The 21324-nt window shown below is 42.6% G+C and overlaps 1 protein-coding gene across 2 annotated transcripts; it reads right to left on the bottom strand.

The window, feature by feature from the left end:
* Positions 1-132: 132 nt before the first annotated feature.
* Positions 133-19413, bottom strand: LOC102786276 (prostaglandin G/H synthase 1). 2 transcript variants are annotated; one of them, XM_087843795.1, is made up of 12 exons: positions 19345-19413; positions 16441-16615; positions 16277-16360; positions 7240-7356; positions 5580-5720; positions 5342-5485; positions 4698-4879; positions 4365-4448; positions 3180-3426; positions 2231-2517; positions 1706-1853; positions 133-1018 (listed from the first exon to the last, which is right to left on the bottom strand). In XM_087843795.1, the coding sequence occupies exons 2-12, from the start codon at positions 16445-16447 to the stop codon at positions 657-659; spliced, it is 1803 nt and encodes a 600-aa protein (XP_087699921.1). In that variant the 5' UTR covers positions 16448-16615; positions 19345-19413; the 3' UTR covers positions 133-656. The 2 variants fall into 2 exon arrangements, with proteins under 2 accessions (XP_087699921.1, XP_087699922.1); XM_087843796.1 differs by lacking the exon at positions 19345-19413 and having other exon boundaries at positions 16441-16646.
* Positions 19414-21324: the final 1911 nt, after the last annotated feature.

Genomic DNA, 21324 nt, shown 5'->3' with positions numbered 1-21324 from the left:
TTAAACCACGCTGTGCACCCTGGTTATTAAAAAAAAAAGAAAAGAAAGAAAGAAAAAAGAAAACTTGCACAGTTACATAGCACTGGGCAGGTCTCTCTCATCAGCTATCATTGGTGTTCAACTTTAAGCCAAAGAATACACTGGTTTTATGAGATGCAATGGGTGAGTAATGTGGGTGGGGTACAAACAGTCATGAGAGATAATGATCATTGGGTCGTAAATAATGTTGAAGCCTGAGTCAGTTTGAATGAACGGGCAGTTTTATTTCAGTCTTTATGCTGAGCTGCAATGAGATCTTTCAAAATAATTCTGCAGACAGTACAAACGTTTACTGATGGACAGTGCGAACAGGTATTGTGATCATTTCAGTTTTCGGACACAAGTTTTATTTACAAAAAAACATGTTTATTCCTCATGTATTTGTGTTCAAGTGTATGAGACAGTGAGCAAAATAAAGGAAAAGGCATATTTGATTTCATTCTGAGCTCTTGATTCCTGTGTGACTCTCCAGTGCTGTTCAAACAAGCATTACTGATGTTTTCCAAGCAAACATCTGTAACACTAATTTTTTAAAATTGTTTTATTTAGCAGACGCCTCTTTTACCTTCATATAATGATCTTACAAAAACAAAACAACCTTCTGATGTCTGCAAAGGTTACAGCTCGTCAGTCTGCGCTCTGTCACCTTCTCGCCCATGTTCTTGCTTCTCTTCTGCTGGTACTCTAAATGACACGTAAGGACACGTTCTGGTGTTTTGACACACCAGCTTCTTGAGTGTGGCAGAGTTTACTATTTCAAAGCCCACCTTTCCTCCAAAGGTGCTGGGCTTCCAGTATTCCGGAGAGCATATAGGGTTTCCCAGGAGGCCTTTAAGGGAGAAGGGGGCACCCATCTCCACCATGCTTTCTCCAAATATGGCCCCCGCTCGTGTTTTCTCCAACAACAAGCCGGGGTAAAATTCCAGAGCGTCAATGTCACCGTAGAGCTCTTCGAGGTCTCGTGCTATCTCCTCATTATCTGCAAAAAGTGACCAAATATGTCAAATAGGATGTTTATAAAGCAGGTCATCGACATCATTACAGTACAGATTTTTACAGATAATATTTGCAGGTTTTAAACCATACTGCTGCAAGTATGGCAGATCAGTTCAGCACAGGGAGGTTTTCTACAGAGCTACTCCGATAGAGTGAGACACACTGCTGTGAAATTTTACGACCAGGTGATGAAGTCTTCTCCCGGCTTTGATTTTATTTTGTAGGCCTACTGCTGCTTCTTCAAGGGGTCCAATCAGCAGCTACTGAATTCACTGACTATGGGTTAAAACACCTCTTTCGTGGATTTTCAGGCTCAATGAACTATCACAGTCTTTCTCCATCTTCATCACAGAGTCACTGGAGTTGTAAGCTCTTTGAAAATCTCTCTATGTCAGGGAGCTGCATGATGTGAATCGGCACATGACTGCTTAAGATGGACACTCAGTGGAGTTTGTGACATGTAAATAGAGACTCTGATGCATATGCATTCCCTCGCTACCCTTCAGAGGACAGCAGAGGGAAGAAAATAACTTTGACAAAACCAGTGCTTTAAAAATTGCTCCAAAAAGAGAGCAGATGCCATTAATTCCAGGAGTGTCCGTCCAGCTGTTTGCGTGGACTTGCGTAAAATTTGTGCCATGTGAGCTAGACACAGAATCATTTGCCTTACCGGTGAATTCCCTGAATGACGTGTACGGCGTGAGGTTAAAGCGCTTCCTGTACTGGTTGAAAGACTGGAGGCGAAGTTCACGGGACTCCTTGATGGCCCCAACGGCTACTTGGGTGACCATCGCATTGATGTTGTGCCCACCACCAATCTGTGGGTCAACAGTGGGAGAAGTAAGTAACCAATATGGAGTGACCTCAGTCAAAATACTTCTTGTGAGAAGTTAGGTACAAAGTGACTGAAACACATGGCTTACTGCAGAAGTCTGCACAAGCCTCAGCTTATCAGTACAAAAACAAGCTGTCAGCGTGCGATCACATTATATCACTCGCAGAGTATGATAAAGCAAAACAGGAAAACTTTGTGTGACTGCCAGAAATCCCTAAACATGGATCACTGAATTGTGCAACACTTCAGTTGCTGATGGTTACAAAGCGAGTTATAAAAAACAGACGTCCAAACAACTCTAACTTGTAAAAATGCACCATAACTGTGTGTTACAATTACACAACATGTGCCGTTTGCTACCTGCCCAGCAATTTGCCTGGAGAAGGAATCCACGAGGGCCTCCACGCCGTAGTGCGTCAGAACAGACGTGTTGAAGAGAAACTGTTTGTATGACAGCTCGTCCCCATTTATTAAGAAGCTGTCAGGCATCAAAGGGTGCCAGTGGTAGAGCTGGCTGAACTCCAGAGCGATACGGTTGCTGTACTGGAACTGAGAGCCGAACAGCAGGGTGGGATCGAACTTGAGTTGGAGCAGGTATCCGCTGAGGTGCTGCACGTAATCTTCTATCACGATTCGTATGGTCTCGCCTTCGAGAAGCAAAGGGATTAAAGAAAAATGCACCAAGCAGACAGTGGGCTCGACCTCAAGTTAAACAAACAAAGTTTACCAAAAAAACAATACATAATTAAATGCAATAGTTTAGTGTAAAGAACAGGCTCTGGCTACACCTGTGCGGAATTCAGTGGTTGCTTAAGGCAAAAGACTGCTTGTTATTTCCCCAAATGATCACCACAGCAGATGTTTTTCAATTAGGCACAGATTTTATGCCAGATGTTCTCCCTGATGCAACCTTCATATTTATCTTGACTTGAGACCAGTACTAGAAGTACACCATCTTATGACCCCCTTGAGGTTGGGTTTGAGTCTGTTCCCGGCATCAAACTGAGGCTCTTTCCTGTGTAAGGCAAACGTATTAACCACTACACCATGCAGATGCTGGTAAGGAACAAAAGTCTGGCTCAAACTTTCAAAAAAGAAAAAAAAAGAAGTCATTTTTAAACCAAATTTAGTATAAAATCCAACATGTTTTGCTAAATTTTATTTAAAGTAGTTAACTTGTTATTAGAAAAAGCAGTGAACTGTCACATGTCCTAGCCACTTGCACTAAACACTTGAAGTCTTCAGTTGCTGCTCAGAACAGAGGAGCAATGCCAGGCTCACTGTTCCTTTTGAACTGTGTCTAACTCACCGATAATAATGAGCCGTGTGGTCTGGAAAAGCTGCTCATCGTCCCAGGTGGGATGCTCCGCTTTCAATATATCACAGACTCGGTTGTGCTCCCTCAGCCACAGCGTGGCGTACATTCCCAAACCAGGGAGAAGTCCATAGACTTCCTGACCGATAGCCATCTGAGCCTCAGCGGGGACTCCGGGAGGGTAGCTCATTCGAACAGATGCATCAGCAACACTGGGAGGGTACATCTCTCCATCAATTAACTGACCGGACAGAAAAAGAAAGAATGATGATACAAGTCACTGTCATCTGTAATTCACAATGTTAATGAAGATCAAGTATTTCCTTTTAAAAAGAACTGCAGAACTGACAGTTGTCCTTCTAAATCAGCATGTACACTCACTGGCTGCTTCATTAGCTACACCCTGCTAGTACCAGGTTGGACCAATAGAACCAACAGAAGACGGGTACACTGTGGTGATAAAGGGATGAACATACACAGCAACAATACTCAGGTAGGCTGTGGTGTTGAAATGATGCTCAGTTGGTTCTAAGAGGCCCAATGTTTGCCAAGAAAAATATCCCTCACACCAGCAGCAGCCGTTGATACAAGCCAGGATCTGTCCATGTTTTCACAAAGTCTTTGTAAACATCTGCATACTGCAGGTGAAATTGAGCACTCTTCTATTACTCAATTTTGGTGAGCCCACACGAACTGCAGGCATCCAAAACAAACAACCACGCCACGTTCAAAATGACTTACACCACCTTTTGTCCCCACCCTGATGCTCTCTTTTAACTTCAGCAGTTCAACATGTTGTTACAAACCGGGTTGAACACAAAAGGAGATGCACACAAATTCCACTTAAAAACATATTTATCTTAAATGAGGGAAACAAGGAGAGAGCTTCAGCTAACCGTGGTGTGTGTAATCAGTACAATCAGTACAGTGCAATTGAGCTCGGAGGGTTTTTATCGAGCACCACTGATTGGATGCAAGCTACTTCACTTCTCTGACATCTGCTGATGAGCCCTGCCACACAACGGGCTGAAATGAAAGCAGGTTGAAGTCGATTATCACGTGTCGGATGTCTGCAAGCAGTGATTGCAGCTATGTGATTGGCTGATTAGATGACTTAAGGGGCAGTTGAACAGGCATCCCTAATAAAGCACTCAGATATAAGTCTGCAAATGACTTTACCTGATATTTCAGCTTTCCATCTTTGAGAAGCCTGAGGTTTAGCTGACGATCCAGGCTGTCTCCATAAATGTGTCCTGCGTCCACCTGTTTGAGTCGCAGGAGAGAACGAAAAAAGCATCAGAGGTGTAATTGTACAAAGCCGCTGCTACTTCATCTGGAGTTACCCTCCAACTTCCACCAAGCTCCAGCTTCATAATGTATATTATACTGCTAAAATTTAACAAAAAGACAGAATCAAGACTAGAAGTTTCCCTCTGCTCTTATGCTATGTATATAACACTAACTCTTTAATAAAGCTAATGTGCTGCACTCCAAAGATCAGGATGGACTGACCCCGTGGCCGACAGCCTTAGTGAAGCCGAGGCCCATGCGATTGAAGGTCTTAAAGAACTGGTGGGTGAAGTGCTGCGCGAAGAAGGCGAACATGAGGCTGGTGCGCTGGGGATCGGGTCGGAACGTCGTTCTCTTCAGAAGCCTCTCAACCAACACCTCAGGGTCAGGTAGCCCAGCCTTGCCTGGAGAGAAACACCACAGCATCATCCGATACACCTCAAGCCATAATACTGAAGCTCTGACACAGCTGACATGTTAAACTGTACTGCTGCGCAGTCCAAGGTCAAGATATGGATAAAAGATCCTAAACAATCTTAAACTACACTCTATGCATAAAAATGTGGATTTAAATTTGGAACTATGTGAGCTTACATTTGATGCCAGTATTTGTTGTCAGATGTTTAAATTTATACTGTTAATCAACAGAATCATCAACCATCATTTGACAAAACACATTTAAATGAGCAATAGCAGACACTGGCCTCTTGGGGGCAGTATAACAAAATAACAAGGGATTCTAAACCATGACTAGCAAAGTTTGATTCATGTTGAGTCATGTTTCAGTCCGCTTGTTGGGTGTCGATTTGGTATTCACTTTCTATCACACTCCCCTAATTACAAAATGTGGCTCCTTGGAAGCTAACCTTTCACCCCCAAAGGTGTGGGGCAGTCCTTGGGCACCGGGGGCAGAAGTCGAGTGTAGTAGCTCAGATTATAGTAGGATTCCCAGCTGAGGTAGTCATACTTGGAGTTGAAGGTTGGAGGGCTGGGAATTAAGTTTGACCTCACTGTTGGTACAAAAAAAAAAATGTATCAGATACACAGAACGTGTAAAAAACATCCAGAATGAATTTCTCTACAATGAGTTTGCTGACTCTGGACCTGTTAACACCAGCCGCATGAGGACGTCCCGCAGGAAAGTGTGGTTGATGATGTCCCAGAGCCAGTGGAAGTGGGTGAGAATGTAGTGCACCACACCTGGGTTGGGCCTGAAAAACTGACGCACTCGGGTCCAAAGCTCGGCTGGAATGGAAGAACATCACGAGACACGGTCTTGTTATTACTGGAAGTCACGGCAATGGGGATCTGGAAATCTACTCTAAATAACAAAGTCGTTATGTCATTATGGAGCAGGACACTTGGCAGGCATGGTCCTGCTTTTAAAACCAGGATCAAGACTTCTGAATTGCCACCCACACCTCTGGAGTCGGTGGATTGCTGAATGAAGTGAAATATAATGGCAGTTCTGTCTCATTATCGGCCTCCCTCGGGGCCCCAAAAACTCCAAGTTTACTGCGTCAGCTGGTTTTGCTGTAACACCTTAAAAATGTGCTTATGTTTAAACCAAAACATCAACATGAGAATCTTATTATGTGGTTTCAGGGCCCCTCCACCAAAATCTAAGGTTAATGACTTTGGATTTTGATTACATCCACTACGGATTTGTAGATGTAATCAAATCCGCACTATGCACCAAAGTAGGGTTGCGGTAGCATTAAAGTACAGAAGCAGCACAAATTACTGGGGTTTGGCTCATTTTTGCTACTCTATCAGGTTAACCCAAGTCTAAGAATAATTATATGATATATGATGAGTAAAATGTTCATCTCAAGGCTTCAGAATGGGACTTCACATACAAATGGCTAATCTGAAGGTTGAAGGTTCGATCTCCGGCTGCTCCAGTCTGCATGCCAAATATTGTTGGGCAGGATACTAACCCTAAGTTGTTTTCCGATGCATCCATCAGCGTGTGGATGTGTGGTAGAGTATACTACAGTCCATTTACCTTTAAACGATAACAAACTGAACACATTGTGAAAAAGGTTTAACACGAGCTGGAGAAAGCAGGACAATACAAGTTTTTGTGTCATACCACAGGCTTCTGATTTTATCAAAAGTGTATTATTAACAGGACAAATAAGTATTGGTGTATCATATTCCTATATAATCCTACTTGTTACAAAAAACCCTGAAAAAAGAAAGAATGTAATTCCCCAAAAATGTGAAACTGTTCCTTTCACTTGGCTGGTAGCTCCATAAAGACGTCATAATATGTTCTTTGGAGCTACATGAGTATGTGTGTCTATTCTGTGTTACACAACAAGTGAAAACATTGGTCTACATGTAACTCCTTTTCCTGTCCAATACTCTTTTCCTTCCTTTTCTTTCCTACTCCTGCTCCTATTGTCTTTTTCTTTCCATGTACAATCAAAGCAGTGATTAACTGTTATTACACTCAGTGTGCGAATGTCTGCCAAATACACAACAAATGATTGGGAACTACAGCATGTGAGGGTTCTTTGTTAATCCAGCTGCTCTCTTCTTGGCACTTCCCCACGCTTCTTCAATTTTCCCAAATACTTGTCTAGACAGACGTTTTAACGCTGACAGCCTGGGGCTATGAAATGGTCTTTTTTTTTGTTTAAGCCATTTGTTTTCAAAACCCTTTGGTTTTATGTTAAGTTAAATAGTTGAAATTCCTAAAAGGTACAGCAATAAAAGAGGATATGAGCACCACTCTCATAGAGGAAAACGGACTCACGGACTGTGCAGTTTTCTCCGTAGTAGCCGGTACGAGTGCAGTCACACTCATACTTGTCCTGACCGTACCGGACGCACACACCCCAGTGCTGACAGGGGAAGGAACAGCATGGATTGACTGTGGAAAATAAAGAGAAAAGAAAACTCATGTGAAGATCATTTGGAAATACTTGAACATCAGGTAGGAAGATGTTCAAGTATTTGTACATGTTCAAGTATGCCACCGCTTCATATATGAAGCGGTGGCATGGAAATAAACTGAAAGAGTGATCAAATATTGAAGCGGCACCGGCACTTCCTGTGGTATTCCATACAAAACCATCTGCCTTCGCGCAAGTTCAGACCGCTATTTGAAAATGCCCATGCAAAAAAGGGGAAAAGAATAAAAGAAAGCCTTTGAGCCAGACATGAAATCAGAGACAGATGAAATCTTAGACTGCACTACTGGAAAAAATACCTCTGCAGATTAGGCAAGGTGATCATGTTTAAGTTCTTGTTCCCAGCGCAACTTTTGTTCTTTACAGGAATTTTGTATGAATCACTGACACAATGTGAGAAAAAAGGCACCAGGTGTCACTTCAACATAAATGTGACAGTCTTGGAAATTTGCTCTATACAGCACTAATAGTTGCTCCGGAAAGCATTCTGGAGAAGACCCACATAACTGGGTACCAAGTTTATTGCTGGAGTACTATTGCACATTTTACCCGATAACATAAAGCGTTACATGTGTTACCTCCACCGAGGAGGTTATGCTTTTGGTAGCGTTTTGAGTTTTGGATAAAAGAAGTCTTAAATGAGTTCTGTTCAAACTTTGTAAATGTGTAGAGCGCGCTCATGTTAACAATTTCTTACTGCCATTGTTTATATTGACCACATATAGGCAACACGTTGGAAATGATGTATATGAGGATTATTACAGTTTTTATCCAAACATTTTGTCACATTTGACCTCAGATCTCACTTTTACATTTAGATATTTAAAGAAAGTTCAAGAGAAAGAGAATGAGCTGTCTTCTCACTCAGAAATATACAAGTTTCTCATGTCCAGTTATTTACAAATCATTACCTATTATCCATTACCTACTAACATATGCTTGTAAACATATGTTAAAAAAGAACAAAGAAATCAGAATGAATGAAATTAAAAGTAAATAGAGAGTCAGCTGCCCTGGTGAAGGTTTGTGCTCTCAAAGTGATTCTTGTACTTCTTTAACATGCAAGTTTGACCTTTGGGAAATATGCTCATTCGTACTTTGGCCAATTTTATATTTGCTGATTCAAAAATCAGATATTAGTATGTCTGGTGTTTATTTACACATTTTTGCTACGTCTAAGTCTGCTTGGCTCAGTGGATTGTTGCATTTCAGACTTATGTGATACAGAATGCCCTCTGGTGGAAACTCTGCAATACCAACACTCATAGCATGGCCAAACTGCATTTCTCCCATCTCTTCTTCTTTTCTAACTTTTTTTTTTTTTGCAGGGCATTTTCATTATTTTTTTTAGGGCAGTGAAGGGTTTTCAGACAGGAAAGTGAGGGTAGAGAGCAGGGACACTTAGCAAAAGACCTTAGATTGGAACTGAACCCAGGCCACCATATTAAGTCTTGTGGCATTTGTTTCCTGCTTAACCAGGTGAGCTAAACTGGCACCACACAGTTTAAACTTTCATTTATCAGCTGTTATAAATTCAGATACCCGCAGATTGAAAATAGCTAATATTGGCAGGTAATAGCAGCCTACCCATACAACAACCACTGGTCTACAACAACCATCTTTGATTAGCAATAGCTAGGTGGCTTCAATTAGCCCAAAATACTGAAAACAAGTTGTCCAAAGAAAAGGATAACGAAATCTGCCCTACAAACATCTCTAATGCAAATAATTAAAACTTTATATTTTGCCTCCTCCGTGAATCGCAACCTTATCATGGTGGAGGGGTTTGTGTGTCCCAGGGATCCCAGGGGCTATGTTGTCTGGGGGCTTTTGCCCCCTGGTAGGGTCTCCCATGGCAAATTGGTCCTGGGTGAGGGACCAGACAAAGAGCGATTCAGAAGACCCCTATGAAAAAAACACCGAGGGAACAGTTTACCCTGCCCGGGATAGGGTTACCGGGGCCCCGCCCTGGAGCCAGGCCCGGGGAGGGTGCCCGAGGGCGAGCGTCTGGTGGCCGGGCCTTAGTCCATGGGGCCCGGCCGGGTACAGCCCGAAGAGGAGATGGGCCCATCCTCCCGCAGGCCCACCACCCGCAGGAGGCGCCATAGGGGTCGGGTGCATTGTGTGCCGGGTGGCGGCCAGGAGCGGAGGCCCTGGCGGACTGACCCCCGGCTGCCAAGACTGGCAATAGGGACATGGAATGTCACCTCTCTGGTGGGGAAGGAGCCTGAGTTAGTGCGTGAGGTTGAGAGGTACCGGCTAGATATAGTCAGGCTCACCTCTACGCACGGCTTGGGCTCTGGAACCAGTCTCCTGGAGAGGGGCTGGACTCTGTCTCAGTCTGGAGTTGCCCCTGGTGAGAGGCGGCGGGCTGGGGTGGGTATTCTAATATCCCCTCGGCTTGCTGCCGGTACGTTGGGGTTTTTCCCGGTGGACGAGAGGGTTTGTTCCCTGCGCCTTAGGGTCGGGGAACGGGTCCTGACTGGGGGGGGGGGGGGGGGGGGGGGGTGCTGGAAGGTGCTCCACCTGGAGACTCTGTTGTCCTGCTGGGAGACTTCAATGCTCACGTGGGTAACGACAGCGAGACCTGGAGGGGCGTGATTGGGAGGAACGGCCTCCCTGATCTGAACCCGAGCGGTGCTTTGTTATTGGACTTCTGTGCTAATCACAGTTTGGCCATAACGAACACCTTGTTCGAACATAAGAGTGTCCATAAGTGCACGTGGCACCAGGACGCTCTAGGCCGTAGGTCGATGATCGATTTTGTAATCGTATCACCAGACCTGCGACCATATGTTCTGGACACTCGGGTAAAGAGAGGGGCTGAGCTGTCAACTGATCACCACCTGGTGGTGAGTTGGATCAGGTGGCGGGGGAGGACGCTGGACAGACCTGGTGCACCTAAACGCGTAGTGAGGGTGTGCTGGGAACGACTAGCAGAGGCCCCAGTCCGCGAGATCTTCAACGCACACCTCCGGCAGAGCTTCAACAGCATTCCGAGGGAGGCGGGGGACATCGAGTCCGAATGGACCATGTTCAGCGCCTCCATTGCCGAAGCTGCTGCATTGAGCTGCGGCCGCAAGGTGGTTGGTGCCTGCCGTGGTGGTAATCCCCGAACCAAATGGTGGACACCAGAGTTGAAGGGAGCCACCAGGCTGAAGAAGGAGTCCTATCGGGCTTGGTTAGCCTGTGGGACTCCGGAGGCAGCCGACAGGTATCGACAGGCCAAGCGGAATGCGGCTCGGGCAGTGGCTGAAGCAAAAACTCGGGTGTGGGAGGAGTTCGGAGAGGCCATGGAAAAAGACTTTCGGACTGCCTCGAAGAGGTTCTGGCAAACCGTCAGGCGTCTCAGGAGGGGAAAGCGGTGCTCTACCTGCACTGTGTATAGTGCTGGCGGAGCGCTGCTGACGTCGACTGAGAAAATTGTCAGTCGGTGGAAGGAATACTTCGAGGACCTCCTTAATCCCACTGATGCGTCTTCCGAGGAGGAAGCAGAATCTGGGGATGAGGGGAATGACCCGCCAATTTCCGGGGGAGAGGTCACTGAGGCAGTTAAACAACTCCTTGGTGGCAGAGCCCCTGGTGTTGATGAGGTCCGCCCCGAGTTCCTGAAGGCTCTGGACGTTGTAGGGCTGTCCTGGTTGACACGCCTCTGCAATGTTGCGTGGAGATCAGGGGCAGTACCCGTGGATTGGCAGACCGGGGTGGTGGTCCCCATCTTTAAGAAGGGGGACCGGAGGGTGTGTTCCAACTACAGGGGGATCACACTCCTCAGCCTCCCCGGGAAAGTCTATGCCAGGGTGCTGGAAAGGAGAGTTCGTCCGCTAGTCGAACCTCTGATGCAGGAGGAACAATGCGGTTTTCGTCCTGGTCGTGGAACACTGGACCAGCTCTTCATCCTCTCGAGGATACTTGAGGGTGCATGGGAGTTTGCCCAACCAGTCTACATGTGTTTTGTGGACTTGGAGAAGGCATTCGACCGTGTCCCTCGGGGTGTCCTGTGGGAGGTGTTGCGGGAGTATGGGGTGTCTGGCCCATTGCTACGGGCCATTCGATCCCTATACAACCATTGCAAGAGCTTGGTTCGCATTGCCGGCAATAAGTCGGACTCGTTCCCGGTGGGTGATGGGCTCCGCCAGGGCTGCCCTTTGTCACCGGTTCTGTTCATAATTTTTATGGACAGGATTTCTAGGCGCAGCCAAGTGGCGGAGGGCTTTCGCTTTGGTGGTGCCCACTCCGGGTCGGGGATGAGGTCCTGCCCCAAGTGGAGGAGTTCAAGTATCTCGGGGTCTTGTTCGCGAGTGATGGGAGAAGGGAGCCGGAGATCGACAGACGGATTGGGGCTGCAGCTGCAGTAATGCAGACGCTGCACCGGTCCGTCGTGGTGAAGAGGGAGCTGAGTGTAAAAGCGAAGCTCTCAATTTACCGGTCGATCTATGTCCCTACCCTCACCTATGGCCACGAGCTGTGACCGAAAGGACGAGATCGCGGATACAAGCGGCAGAAATGAGCTTCCTCCGAAGGGTGGCTGGCATCTCCCTTAGAGATAGGGTGAGAAGTTCGGCCATCCGGGAGGGGCTCAGAGTAGAGCCGCTGCTGCTCCACATCGAAAGGAGCCAGCTGAGGTGGTTTGGGCATCTGATAAGGATGCCCCCTGGGCGCCTCCTGGGTGAGGTGTTCCAGGCATGTCCCACCGGGAGGAGGCCCCGGGGCAGACCCAGGACACGCTGGAGAGATTATATCTCTCGGCTGGCCTGGGAACGCCTTGGTGTTCCCCCGGATGAGCTGGAGGAGGTGGCTGGGGAGAGGGAGGTCTGGGCCTCTTTGCTTAGGCTGCTGCCCCCGCGACCCGGCCCTGGATAAAGCGGATGAAGATGGATGGATGGATGGATGGATGGATTATATTTTGCTAGCTTAAATTACCATCAGCTGTTTTAATGGAGTTTATGCAAAGACCACAGTGACCTCTGACTGCAACCTCTGACTGCCCAGAAGCTGATTACTGCAGTTACACATTTTCACGTGAATTCAACAACTGGGGCACTGTGTGTTGATATTGAACTTAAGATAAGCGATGACACAGCCTCTCATATTGAACACAGCTGGGCGAGTGGTTATCTCCTTTTTCCAGTGTTTATGTTATAAATTAACTCAATTAGCTGCTTCCTGCAGTGTTACGATCTTCCCATCTACCCAAAGAGTGCATAATGTGCTCCATTAGAAAGGATTCCTACGATAACAGATAATTTTCATTTTCATTTATTTATTTATTTCACAGTTGGTGAAAACAAACTACACTTTCTGTCAGTAAAGCACTGCAACCATGTGTGAAAAGGAGCAGGCAGAAGAATATATTCTTATTAAACCCTGCCCCCTCTCTACAATCCAACTTATATTGCAAGTGGGCACCAAAAGTCAAGGAAGAAACTAACATTAACACTTATTTCCAGTCCTAACTCAAACCAAACAACAAATTTACAATCAGAATATACCACTCCACATAGTAACAAGGAGAAAAGATAAGTAAATGAAATAAATGAAACAAAAAATAATGGATCCTTTTACTTCAATTTCATTCACATTCTTCATATTGAGTTATCGTTTTTGACATGTAACACTTTTTAAAACAATGTAAATTTATACAACTCTTTAAATTATAATGAAGAGAGTTCCACAGTCGTATACCCCTAACCGTTGGACTCATTAATCTTTGTGTTGTCCTAGCTAGCTGATGCTTAAAATAAAATTTCCTTCTGCTGTCTTCTCCCCCCGAACACGTTAAAAATACTCTTTGCAACTTAGAAAGCAAAATATTACTTTTAGCCTTAAACATAATTAATAGTGTCCGTAGTTTCACTAAATCTCCTAATTTTAATAATTTTGATTTTATAAATAATTTATTTGTATGTTCTCTATATTTAACGTTATGAATCATTCGTATCACTTTCTTCTGTAATAAGTTTATAGGTTTTATAGTATTCTCATGTGTATTCCCCCAAACGTCGACACAGTAACTAAAGTATGGAAAAAACAATGAGAAAAATAAAATTCGCATTGCTTTGTGGTCTAATAAATCTCTTACATTTCCCAAAATATAAATGTTTTTAACCATCTCCTTTCTAATATACTCAATATGTGATTTCCACGTCAAATTTTCATCTACTATTACACCCAAAAAGCGAAATTCAGTAACTCTTTCAATCAATTCTCCATTAATGGACATAATGACTTCTTCCTCCTTTACACGATTACCAAATATCATGAATTTTGTTTTTGTCAGATTCAAAGATAATTTATTTACATCAAACCATTTTTTTAATCTTAACATCTCAGAAATCATAATTTCAACCAAATCTTTCAAATTCTCTCCAGAGCAATAAAAATTTGTGTCATCTGCAAATAAAATAAAATTTAACCTTTTTGATACTTCACAGATATCATTAATATATAAATTAAAAAGTTTAGGTCCTAAAATAGAACCTTGAGGAACGCCACATACAATCTTCAATCTTTCAGAGATATTGCTGAGATAATGTACATATTGCAACCTATTTTCTAAATAACTCCTTAACCAATTCAATGCCACTCCTCTCACACCATAATTATACAATTTTGAAATCAAAATAGAATGTTGTAACGTGTCAAAAGCTTTTTTTAAATCAACGAATACCCCAACTGTGTATTTATTATTATGGGTTGCAGATGAAATATCGTCAATGAAAGTCAACAATGCTAATGCCGTTGATCTATTTTTACAAAATCCAAATTGATTTTCATTTATTAGTTGATTTTTTTTTCAATAAAACTATCAAGTCTTTGCGCAAAACGTTTTTCAAGCACTTTTGACTTGAAAAACTTACTTTTTTATCTATACTTTTAACAACTATAGACACTGGTCTATAGTTGTTAAAACTATGCTTATCTCCTGATTTATATAAGGGTATCACTTTTGCCACTTTCATTCGATCAGGAAAAACTCCTGATTGTAATGAGAGATTAAAAATATAGCATAGAGGAATACTTATACAGTCTAAAGTATTTTTAATTATAATCATGTCTATACCATCACAGTCAGTAGATTTTTTATTTCTAAAGTTTTCTACAATTGCTACTATTTCTTTTATGGTAATATCAGCTAAGAATACAGAATTAACCACTCTACTTTCTCCTTTCCAAACTTCATATTCTGGGTCGTCATTCTTTCTAATTAAATTTGCTAAAGTAGGTCCAACATTTACAAAAAAGGAATTAAATTCGTTTGCTACTTCAGTCTTATTATCGACAACTTGATTATTCTTAATAAAATAAATAGGCCGATCTGAGGGTGTGTGCCTGTTACCCAGTACTTCTTTAAAAATATTCCAAATGCCCTTGATATTATTCTTGTTTTCCTGAAAAAGTTTATTATAATAGTCTTTCTTGGCTTTTCTCAATATTAATACCAACTTATTTTTATAAACTTTATATTTAATTTCCGCATTCTTAGTTCTCTGTGTTATATAGTCCCTATATAAATTATTCTTCTTTTTACACGCATTTGCAAGACCCTTAGTTATCCAAGGTTTCAAATAAAAGATAATCTTACACTTCTTTACAAGTTTAATAAACCAGTGTGGGAAAAACCATCCGCATGAAAAGACCTTTGTTCTCGGACACACACAGAGAAGCAGAGTGAGGAGGAGGTGGGTGGTGCTGGTGGGGGAGGTGGGTGTTGGTGGGGGATGGCGTCTAAACTACTGACGCACAAGTTTCTGCATGCAAGTTCTGGGTGAGAGTAAAACCTGTTAATTTACATTATGATGACAGATAAGGCCGACCAGGCATTCTTTCACTCCAAGATCCATACACTGATAACCACAATTACATAACTCTTTAGATCCGTTCTTGGTACAGGGTTTCATTTATGCATGTTATTGGAACTGCAAGATAAACTACACATCCAAGCTCTTCTGAGTAAAAACAGTGCGGCATGGAAGACTTCCTCGTGCACATGTTGATTCATGCCTCTCCAAGCCACCTCCTGGCCTCGATCCTCCACACTTAACAGATGTGTAACTACATCTGACAGCTGTGTAAACTGCATACACACTGCCTGACAGGTCAGAAGAAGTTCAAATCTCTCTCTTTCTCAAATCTCTCACACACATCTTTTATCTTGCATAGACCTTCCACAAAGCACTATTAAATTCAATGTAGACATAAATCACCAGGAGTGAGTTAGTCTATGGAGAAAGTTTTCTCCTGTGACTAGACATAAATCTCTGTGCGCGAGTCTTCCGTTGGAGACAATGAGCGTAAATATGTCATCCTGAAAAAATGTCATTCTGAAAAGGGCGGTGCTCAAAAGGTGGAGTCGGCATGAGAAATAAGTTAGAGCTAATCATGCTGCATTACGCGTGTAAGACATGAGATGGAAAAAGTGTCCACATGGGCCAGGCAGGAAATGCCGGGTCTCCTCAGGGGTCTTCAAAACGTATATCAAAGCACTTTTACAGATGATCCCGTGCTCAGTGTTGAATTCATACCTTATATAGAAATACCTTAAGAAATACTCAGCCTGCACTTGAATTTAAATGAAAGGGAGTTCCAACATCAGGCCTCCTTACTCGCGAATAATCTTTTCCTTAGTCTTCCAGCAGATGATGTCATGTTACTGTACCAGTGCCTGTCTTTATTATCGGGGTTAAACGAATGTGTAGCTGCTGGCAGCTTCACTCACATCACTCAGAAAAAAGCCCTGATAACAACCAGTGTTAGTCAAAACACAGACTGCGTGTGTTTCTTGCTGCAGACTTTGCAGTTATTAAAGCAGCAAGTGTTCCAAATAACAGGTAAGGCTATAAGTCAGAGCATCAAACCCCACCAGTCCTCTTTACCTACCTGTGCTCGAGGTAACTTCATCACCCCGACACGCAGGCTCCCGCAGCAGCAACAAAAGCGCACAGGCTGATCCTAGGACAGAGGCTTCCCCACATGATTAAAAGTCAGTCAGTTTCGTGTCCAGCAGCTGAAACATCAAATCACCGAGCAGCACCTCTACTTACCTCTCATTCCAGCAGGAGTTTTTCATACCAACTCATACAACGGGTGGGAAAGTGCAGGGGATCCAGGATCAGGAGTATGGAGAAGAGCCGGGTGTTGGGTCAGCGTGAAAGAGAAGCAAAACCAGCTATCCAACAGGTTACTCCTGTGTGTGAGCACAGCCAAGCTGCACTGCGCCTTTATCGCCCCCGGAGAGAGGAGAGAAAGAAAGACGGTGACTTGGAGCCTCTTTACCGCCTACTGCTGGTGATCAGTGGCCCTACTTCCTAAATACTGCCTAACTTTCTATTGCCACATTCACTGTTTTAAGGTCTTCTAAGATTGTAAAGCCTTGTAATCATGGAGCTAAATAGTTTTAGACACTGTAATCATTTCAATTTAATGTCTTTAATATTGGTTCATTTTTTTCTGGGTATAACGTAATAAAACATCACCCATTGCATTTCCATAAAAAAAGACAAAATGTTGTGGAGATATTTCAGTCTGGACTAACATGGCACACTAATAAGGACACTTCCCCTGCACTGAGAAGAACAATAAACCTTTCCAACAGAGTGGTTTCTTGGCAGGTGCTTTTTACATCCTGCCTCGGATGTTTGCTTGAGATGAGGGAAAAGCAGACGTGGATAAACTCTCAGGGAGATAAGGCGAGGTTTTAATGTCACCTCTGGCACTGGAGTTTATGAAAGTTCAGAGGAAGTCATGATGGTCCCATTAGAAGAAGTCAGGAAGTCAGATTAAGACAGAATCTCAGCCAAAAATCCAGAAAACAACACATTACATAAAATACATGCCTGTCAGCTCATTGTATTAAAAGCTCACCTTTCCACAAAATCAATTTCTTCTATTCCCACCACCATGGGCCAGACCAAAGATTGTACATCTTCACAAGACTGGAATGGGTTGTAAGGCCATCAGCAACAACAAGCTTGGGAAAAAGTGCTGTGGTCAGATGAAACCAAAATCAAACTCAACTCGAGCGAGTCAAGCACGGAGGTGGAAAACGTTGGGCGTGTTTTTCTGCTAAGGTCGACTTCATCACACTGAAGGGCCAATAGACTGAGACACGAGGGGGTTGCAAAGTGGCAGGAAAGAACCCTAAACTGTTTATAAAGTTTCTCAAGGGTTTCTCCATCAAATACTAAGTCATGTTTTGCTTGGGGATCTTATGCCACTCAATGTGACATATCAATCAATTTATAACTTTTATGTATTGTGCTTTTTATTTTTGGATTCTGGTTGATATTCTGTCTCTCTCCATCAAAAATGAAACTACCACAAAAATTAGAGACTTACAAATTCTGCAGGGGATCAAAAAAATATTTTCTCCACTGTTGCATTTCAGCTTTACACTATTATAACACTGTCAGCTGTTTATTTGTCCTTATACCATTATTCAAGGTTTCCTAAAGCTATTTATTATGGCAAAACATAACCAGATGTCCTCACACATCTACCCTGAATTCAGTTGTTTGTCTGTGTCAGAATATGACAGAAATAAGAATCGCCTCAGTTCCCTGACTCAACATTTGTCTGCTCTAAAACAACTGGCTGGAGAACATTAATAACTAGAAACATGGAGGTCCATTGTTTATTAAACCTTAACTCTTTCCCTGTCCACACGAGCACTTTAAACCACTTCACACACGCCCTACAAAGTCTTAATAATAACACTTGTAAGCGAATCCTTTTAGACATTTACATTCCCATGAGTCTTTGCAGTGCTGCAGCATTCAACTGTATTTAAAAAGAAAGAAAAGCATTTTACTGTCAGTTTAAAGTGACTCATTCATGCATCATTTTTGAATTAGGTTGTCTGATATATGCTAAGTCACTGAGTGACTATGCATTGGCATTGGCCATGCGGCAGATTTACAAGTTAAAAATGTGAAAGGACAACACAGTTTTCACAGAGGTGGAGGATTATTTTGCCAGTGCAAAGGAGAAACTCTGCCACAGCATCAGGAAGAATGTTGGGAATTACTGCTGCTGCAAAAGCCTTCGAGGCTTATCTGTGATTGAAGCCATCCTACCCCTACACACAAAGAGGCTGTAAATCAACTTGACAGACTGCCCGGTAGATTACATTTGTCAGCATACGCATACATAAGCACAAGGAATTGGGAACAGTGCTGAAAGCAGCTCCCGAGGCTCTGGTGTTGTATCTGCAAAGTTTTTCTAAGAAGCTCTCCACTTCTTAGAAAATGTTTGGATTTACTGGTAACAGGAATACTTTGAACATCCATCATCACTATCTGGTAATCACCATATTCAGATTGTTGGTAATTTCATGTTGGATCTCAAGGAAACCTCTGTTGAGAAATCACCACATACTTCCTACCGCTTGTTTTCTCCACTGCGATGCCTCTTGGGGAATTTCCAAATCGCAGGAATAAAAAAATCTGTATTTTGACTCATTTGTAAACAGACTTTCCTCTGAGAAATTTCTGCATTATTTATATTATTTAAATATTTAGACATGTTTTGTCATTGAGAATGTTACACAGCAACTAATTGCTATTCGCCTTCCAGCTGCACTTATACTATGCAGGCATGGGTGCTGTTAGCGACTTTGGGTAGCTTGAAAAAAGGCCAGCTCTGGGACCACCGAATACTAACTCTAGTATCTAGATCAGTTCTGTCCGAAAGCAATCAGTGGGCAGACTATTTTGTATTTAAGCAATGTTATATCCAATAAACAACTTCGCTGAACAGATGTTCAGACCAGTTCAGCCCTCAACTGAATTCATGTCAATGAAAACACTGCACGCTAGTATTGTTACGCTGAATCATGCTAGGATACTATTAGCTTTAGCTTTTCCACAGAAATGCATATTTTCTTTTTCTTCTATTAATCTCTGGCACTTTTCCACAGCACGTCTTTTGTCCCGTTTTCTTCTCCTCACCCCCAACCGGTCGCAGCAGACAGCCAACCCTCCCTGAGCCTGGTTTCTTCCTGTTAAAAGGGAGTTTTTCCTTCCTTCTGTCACTAAGTACTTGTTAAAATTAGTGATGGGATTTCCGGCTCTTTTTAGAAATCCGGCTCTTTCGGTTCGACTCACTAAAAAGAGCCGACTCTTTCGGCTCCGAACCGGCTCTTCAGGTTGTTTTGTTGCTTTAATTAATTTATTATTAACAATAATATAAAATTATGCACAAAAGGAATTACTATGGTAAAAAAAAAAGGTGGTTTTATTTATATATGTTTATATATAAATATATGCGGTGGCCCCTAGAGACAAAACACGTACAAACTCCAAAACACATTTCTAGCATGAACTGAACTTCCAAAGCAGAGCTACTAGATCACTTAAATTACACAATTGAAAGTATGTGTGTATTGTTTGTGTATTTATACACAGGCACTCATATATATTCAAATAATTTAAAAAAAAAAGTTCATTTACCTGTTACTACCACACACCAAATCCGGTCGTTGGTACTTGCTGGCTTGTGTAGCCACTAGGTAACAAAAGCTCAACACTGCGCCTAGCATCCTGGAGCACTTCTGTTGTCTTTTGTACGTGTTTTGAGTTTTTACGTGCTTCGGAGTTTGTACGTGTTTTTACATGTTTTGGAGTTTGTACGTGATTTGAAGTTTGTATGTGCTTTATCTCTAGGGGCCACCGTAAATATACTTTTGTTTATTCACTCCACATAAAATGTAATAAATAAATCATACAATGCAAAAATCAACTATTCACATTTCAAATTTTAACTATTTAAATTTGCAGCTTTTTCCTTTTACAAATTTAAAGTGAAACAACACAAAACACTGCAAACCACAACACAATTAAATATAAATTAAAATATGAAAACAAAAAGAACATGCATATTCTCTGTCATATGGGCCCGCATGAATAAACTTTCTGAATCCTTTATCATCTGCAACTGAAAATAGTTGTGGATGATTACTACCACTTATTATTAATACCTTTCTAATGTGACAATAGTTGTCCCTGGCTCTCTTTCTCTCTTTCTCCCTCTGGCTCTGTTCCTGTGCTACTGAGTGTAACTACCGCCCCTCCCCCCTCTGCCCAGCATAAAGCACAAGGCTCGCGTGCAGAGTGAAGCGGAAAAAAAGTGCGAGAGAGAGGCTGAGAGAAAGAAAAAAAAACACACGTGACGACTCGCGATAAGGACCCGGCTCTAAGAGCCATTTCGTTCGCGAACGACCCATCACTAGTTAAAATAGGGGTCATTTGCTTGTTGGGGTTTCTCTGTGTTATTGTAGGGTCTTCACGTCACTGGAGTTGGTCTCTTTTCTTTCACAACACTTTTATAAGCACAACTTTTTCTCACCAACATTTTTCCTACACATACAAACAGATTTGTGTTTCCCACAAGAAAATGGGACAATGAGGATTACACAACCTCCAGATTATTGTTACCCCTTTATGATTTCTCTCTTCCCTGTTAGTGTGCGTGTTTTGGGGCTTCTGACTACATGACTGGCCAAGAGTCTGTCTCCATTTTTCTGTTTCACACAGCCTTTCAGTCTATCATAGCGTTATGTGAGCAAATAAAAAATATTTTCTTGTGAAGCTTAATGTTAGATATTTCAAGCAGATAATTTAACCTTACAAACTGTTAGAACAATATGCTTTATTTCCCTCAGATCTACTGTGGAAAAATTAAAAATATTTTAGATGCTAAAGTGTTTTGTAGTGTCTTATGGCTTGAGTGATTTTGCTTCCTACTAAACTGATTTAGCCAGATATTGTTCTTTGAGATTTAAGAGACAAGAGATGAAGAAGAGAGATTATTGTTAAAAGGTAAGGACTGCTCAGTGATGTTTGATAGACTCATCGGCGTAACTTTGTGCCTAACATTGGTGGGGGTGGGATCAAGATCTCTGTCTAAATAAATAAATCTGGGTAAATTCC

This window comes from Neolamprologus brichardi, chromosome 7 (assembly GCF_056152115.1).
Source record: "Neolamprologus brichardi isolate AB-2024 chromosome 7, ASM5615211v1, whole genome shotgun sequence".
Classification (NCBI taxonomy): domain Eukaryota; kingdom Metazoa; phylum Chordata; class Actinopteri; order Cichliformes; family Cichlidae; genus Neolamprologus; species Neolamprologus brichardi.
This window is presented reverse-complemented; position numbering and strand designations above follow the sequence as displayed.

Excerpts from the sequence above, each read along its gene's own strand:
- LOC102786276 (XM_087843795.1), bottom strand. Across the intron at positions 2,518-3,179 it reads CACACGGCTCATTATTATCG|GCGAGACCATACGAATCGTG; the intron begins GTGAGTTAGACA and ends TGCTTCTCGAAG. Across the intron at positions 1,019-1,705 it reads GTCATTCAGGGAATTCACCG|ATAATGAGGAGATAGCACGA; the intron begins GTAAGGCAAATG and ends CACTTTTTGCAG.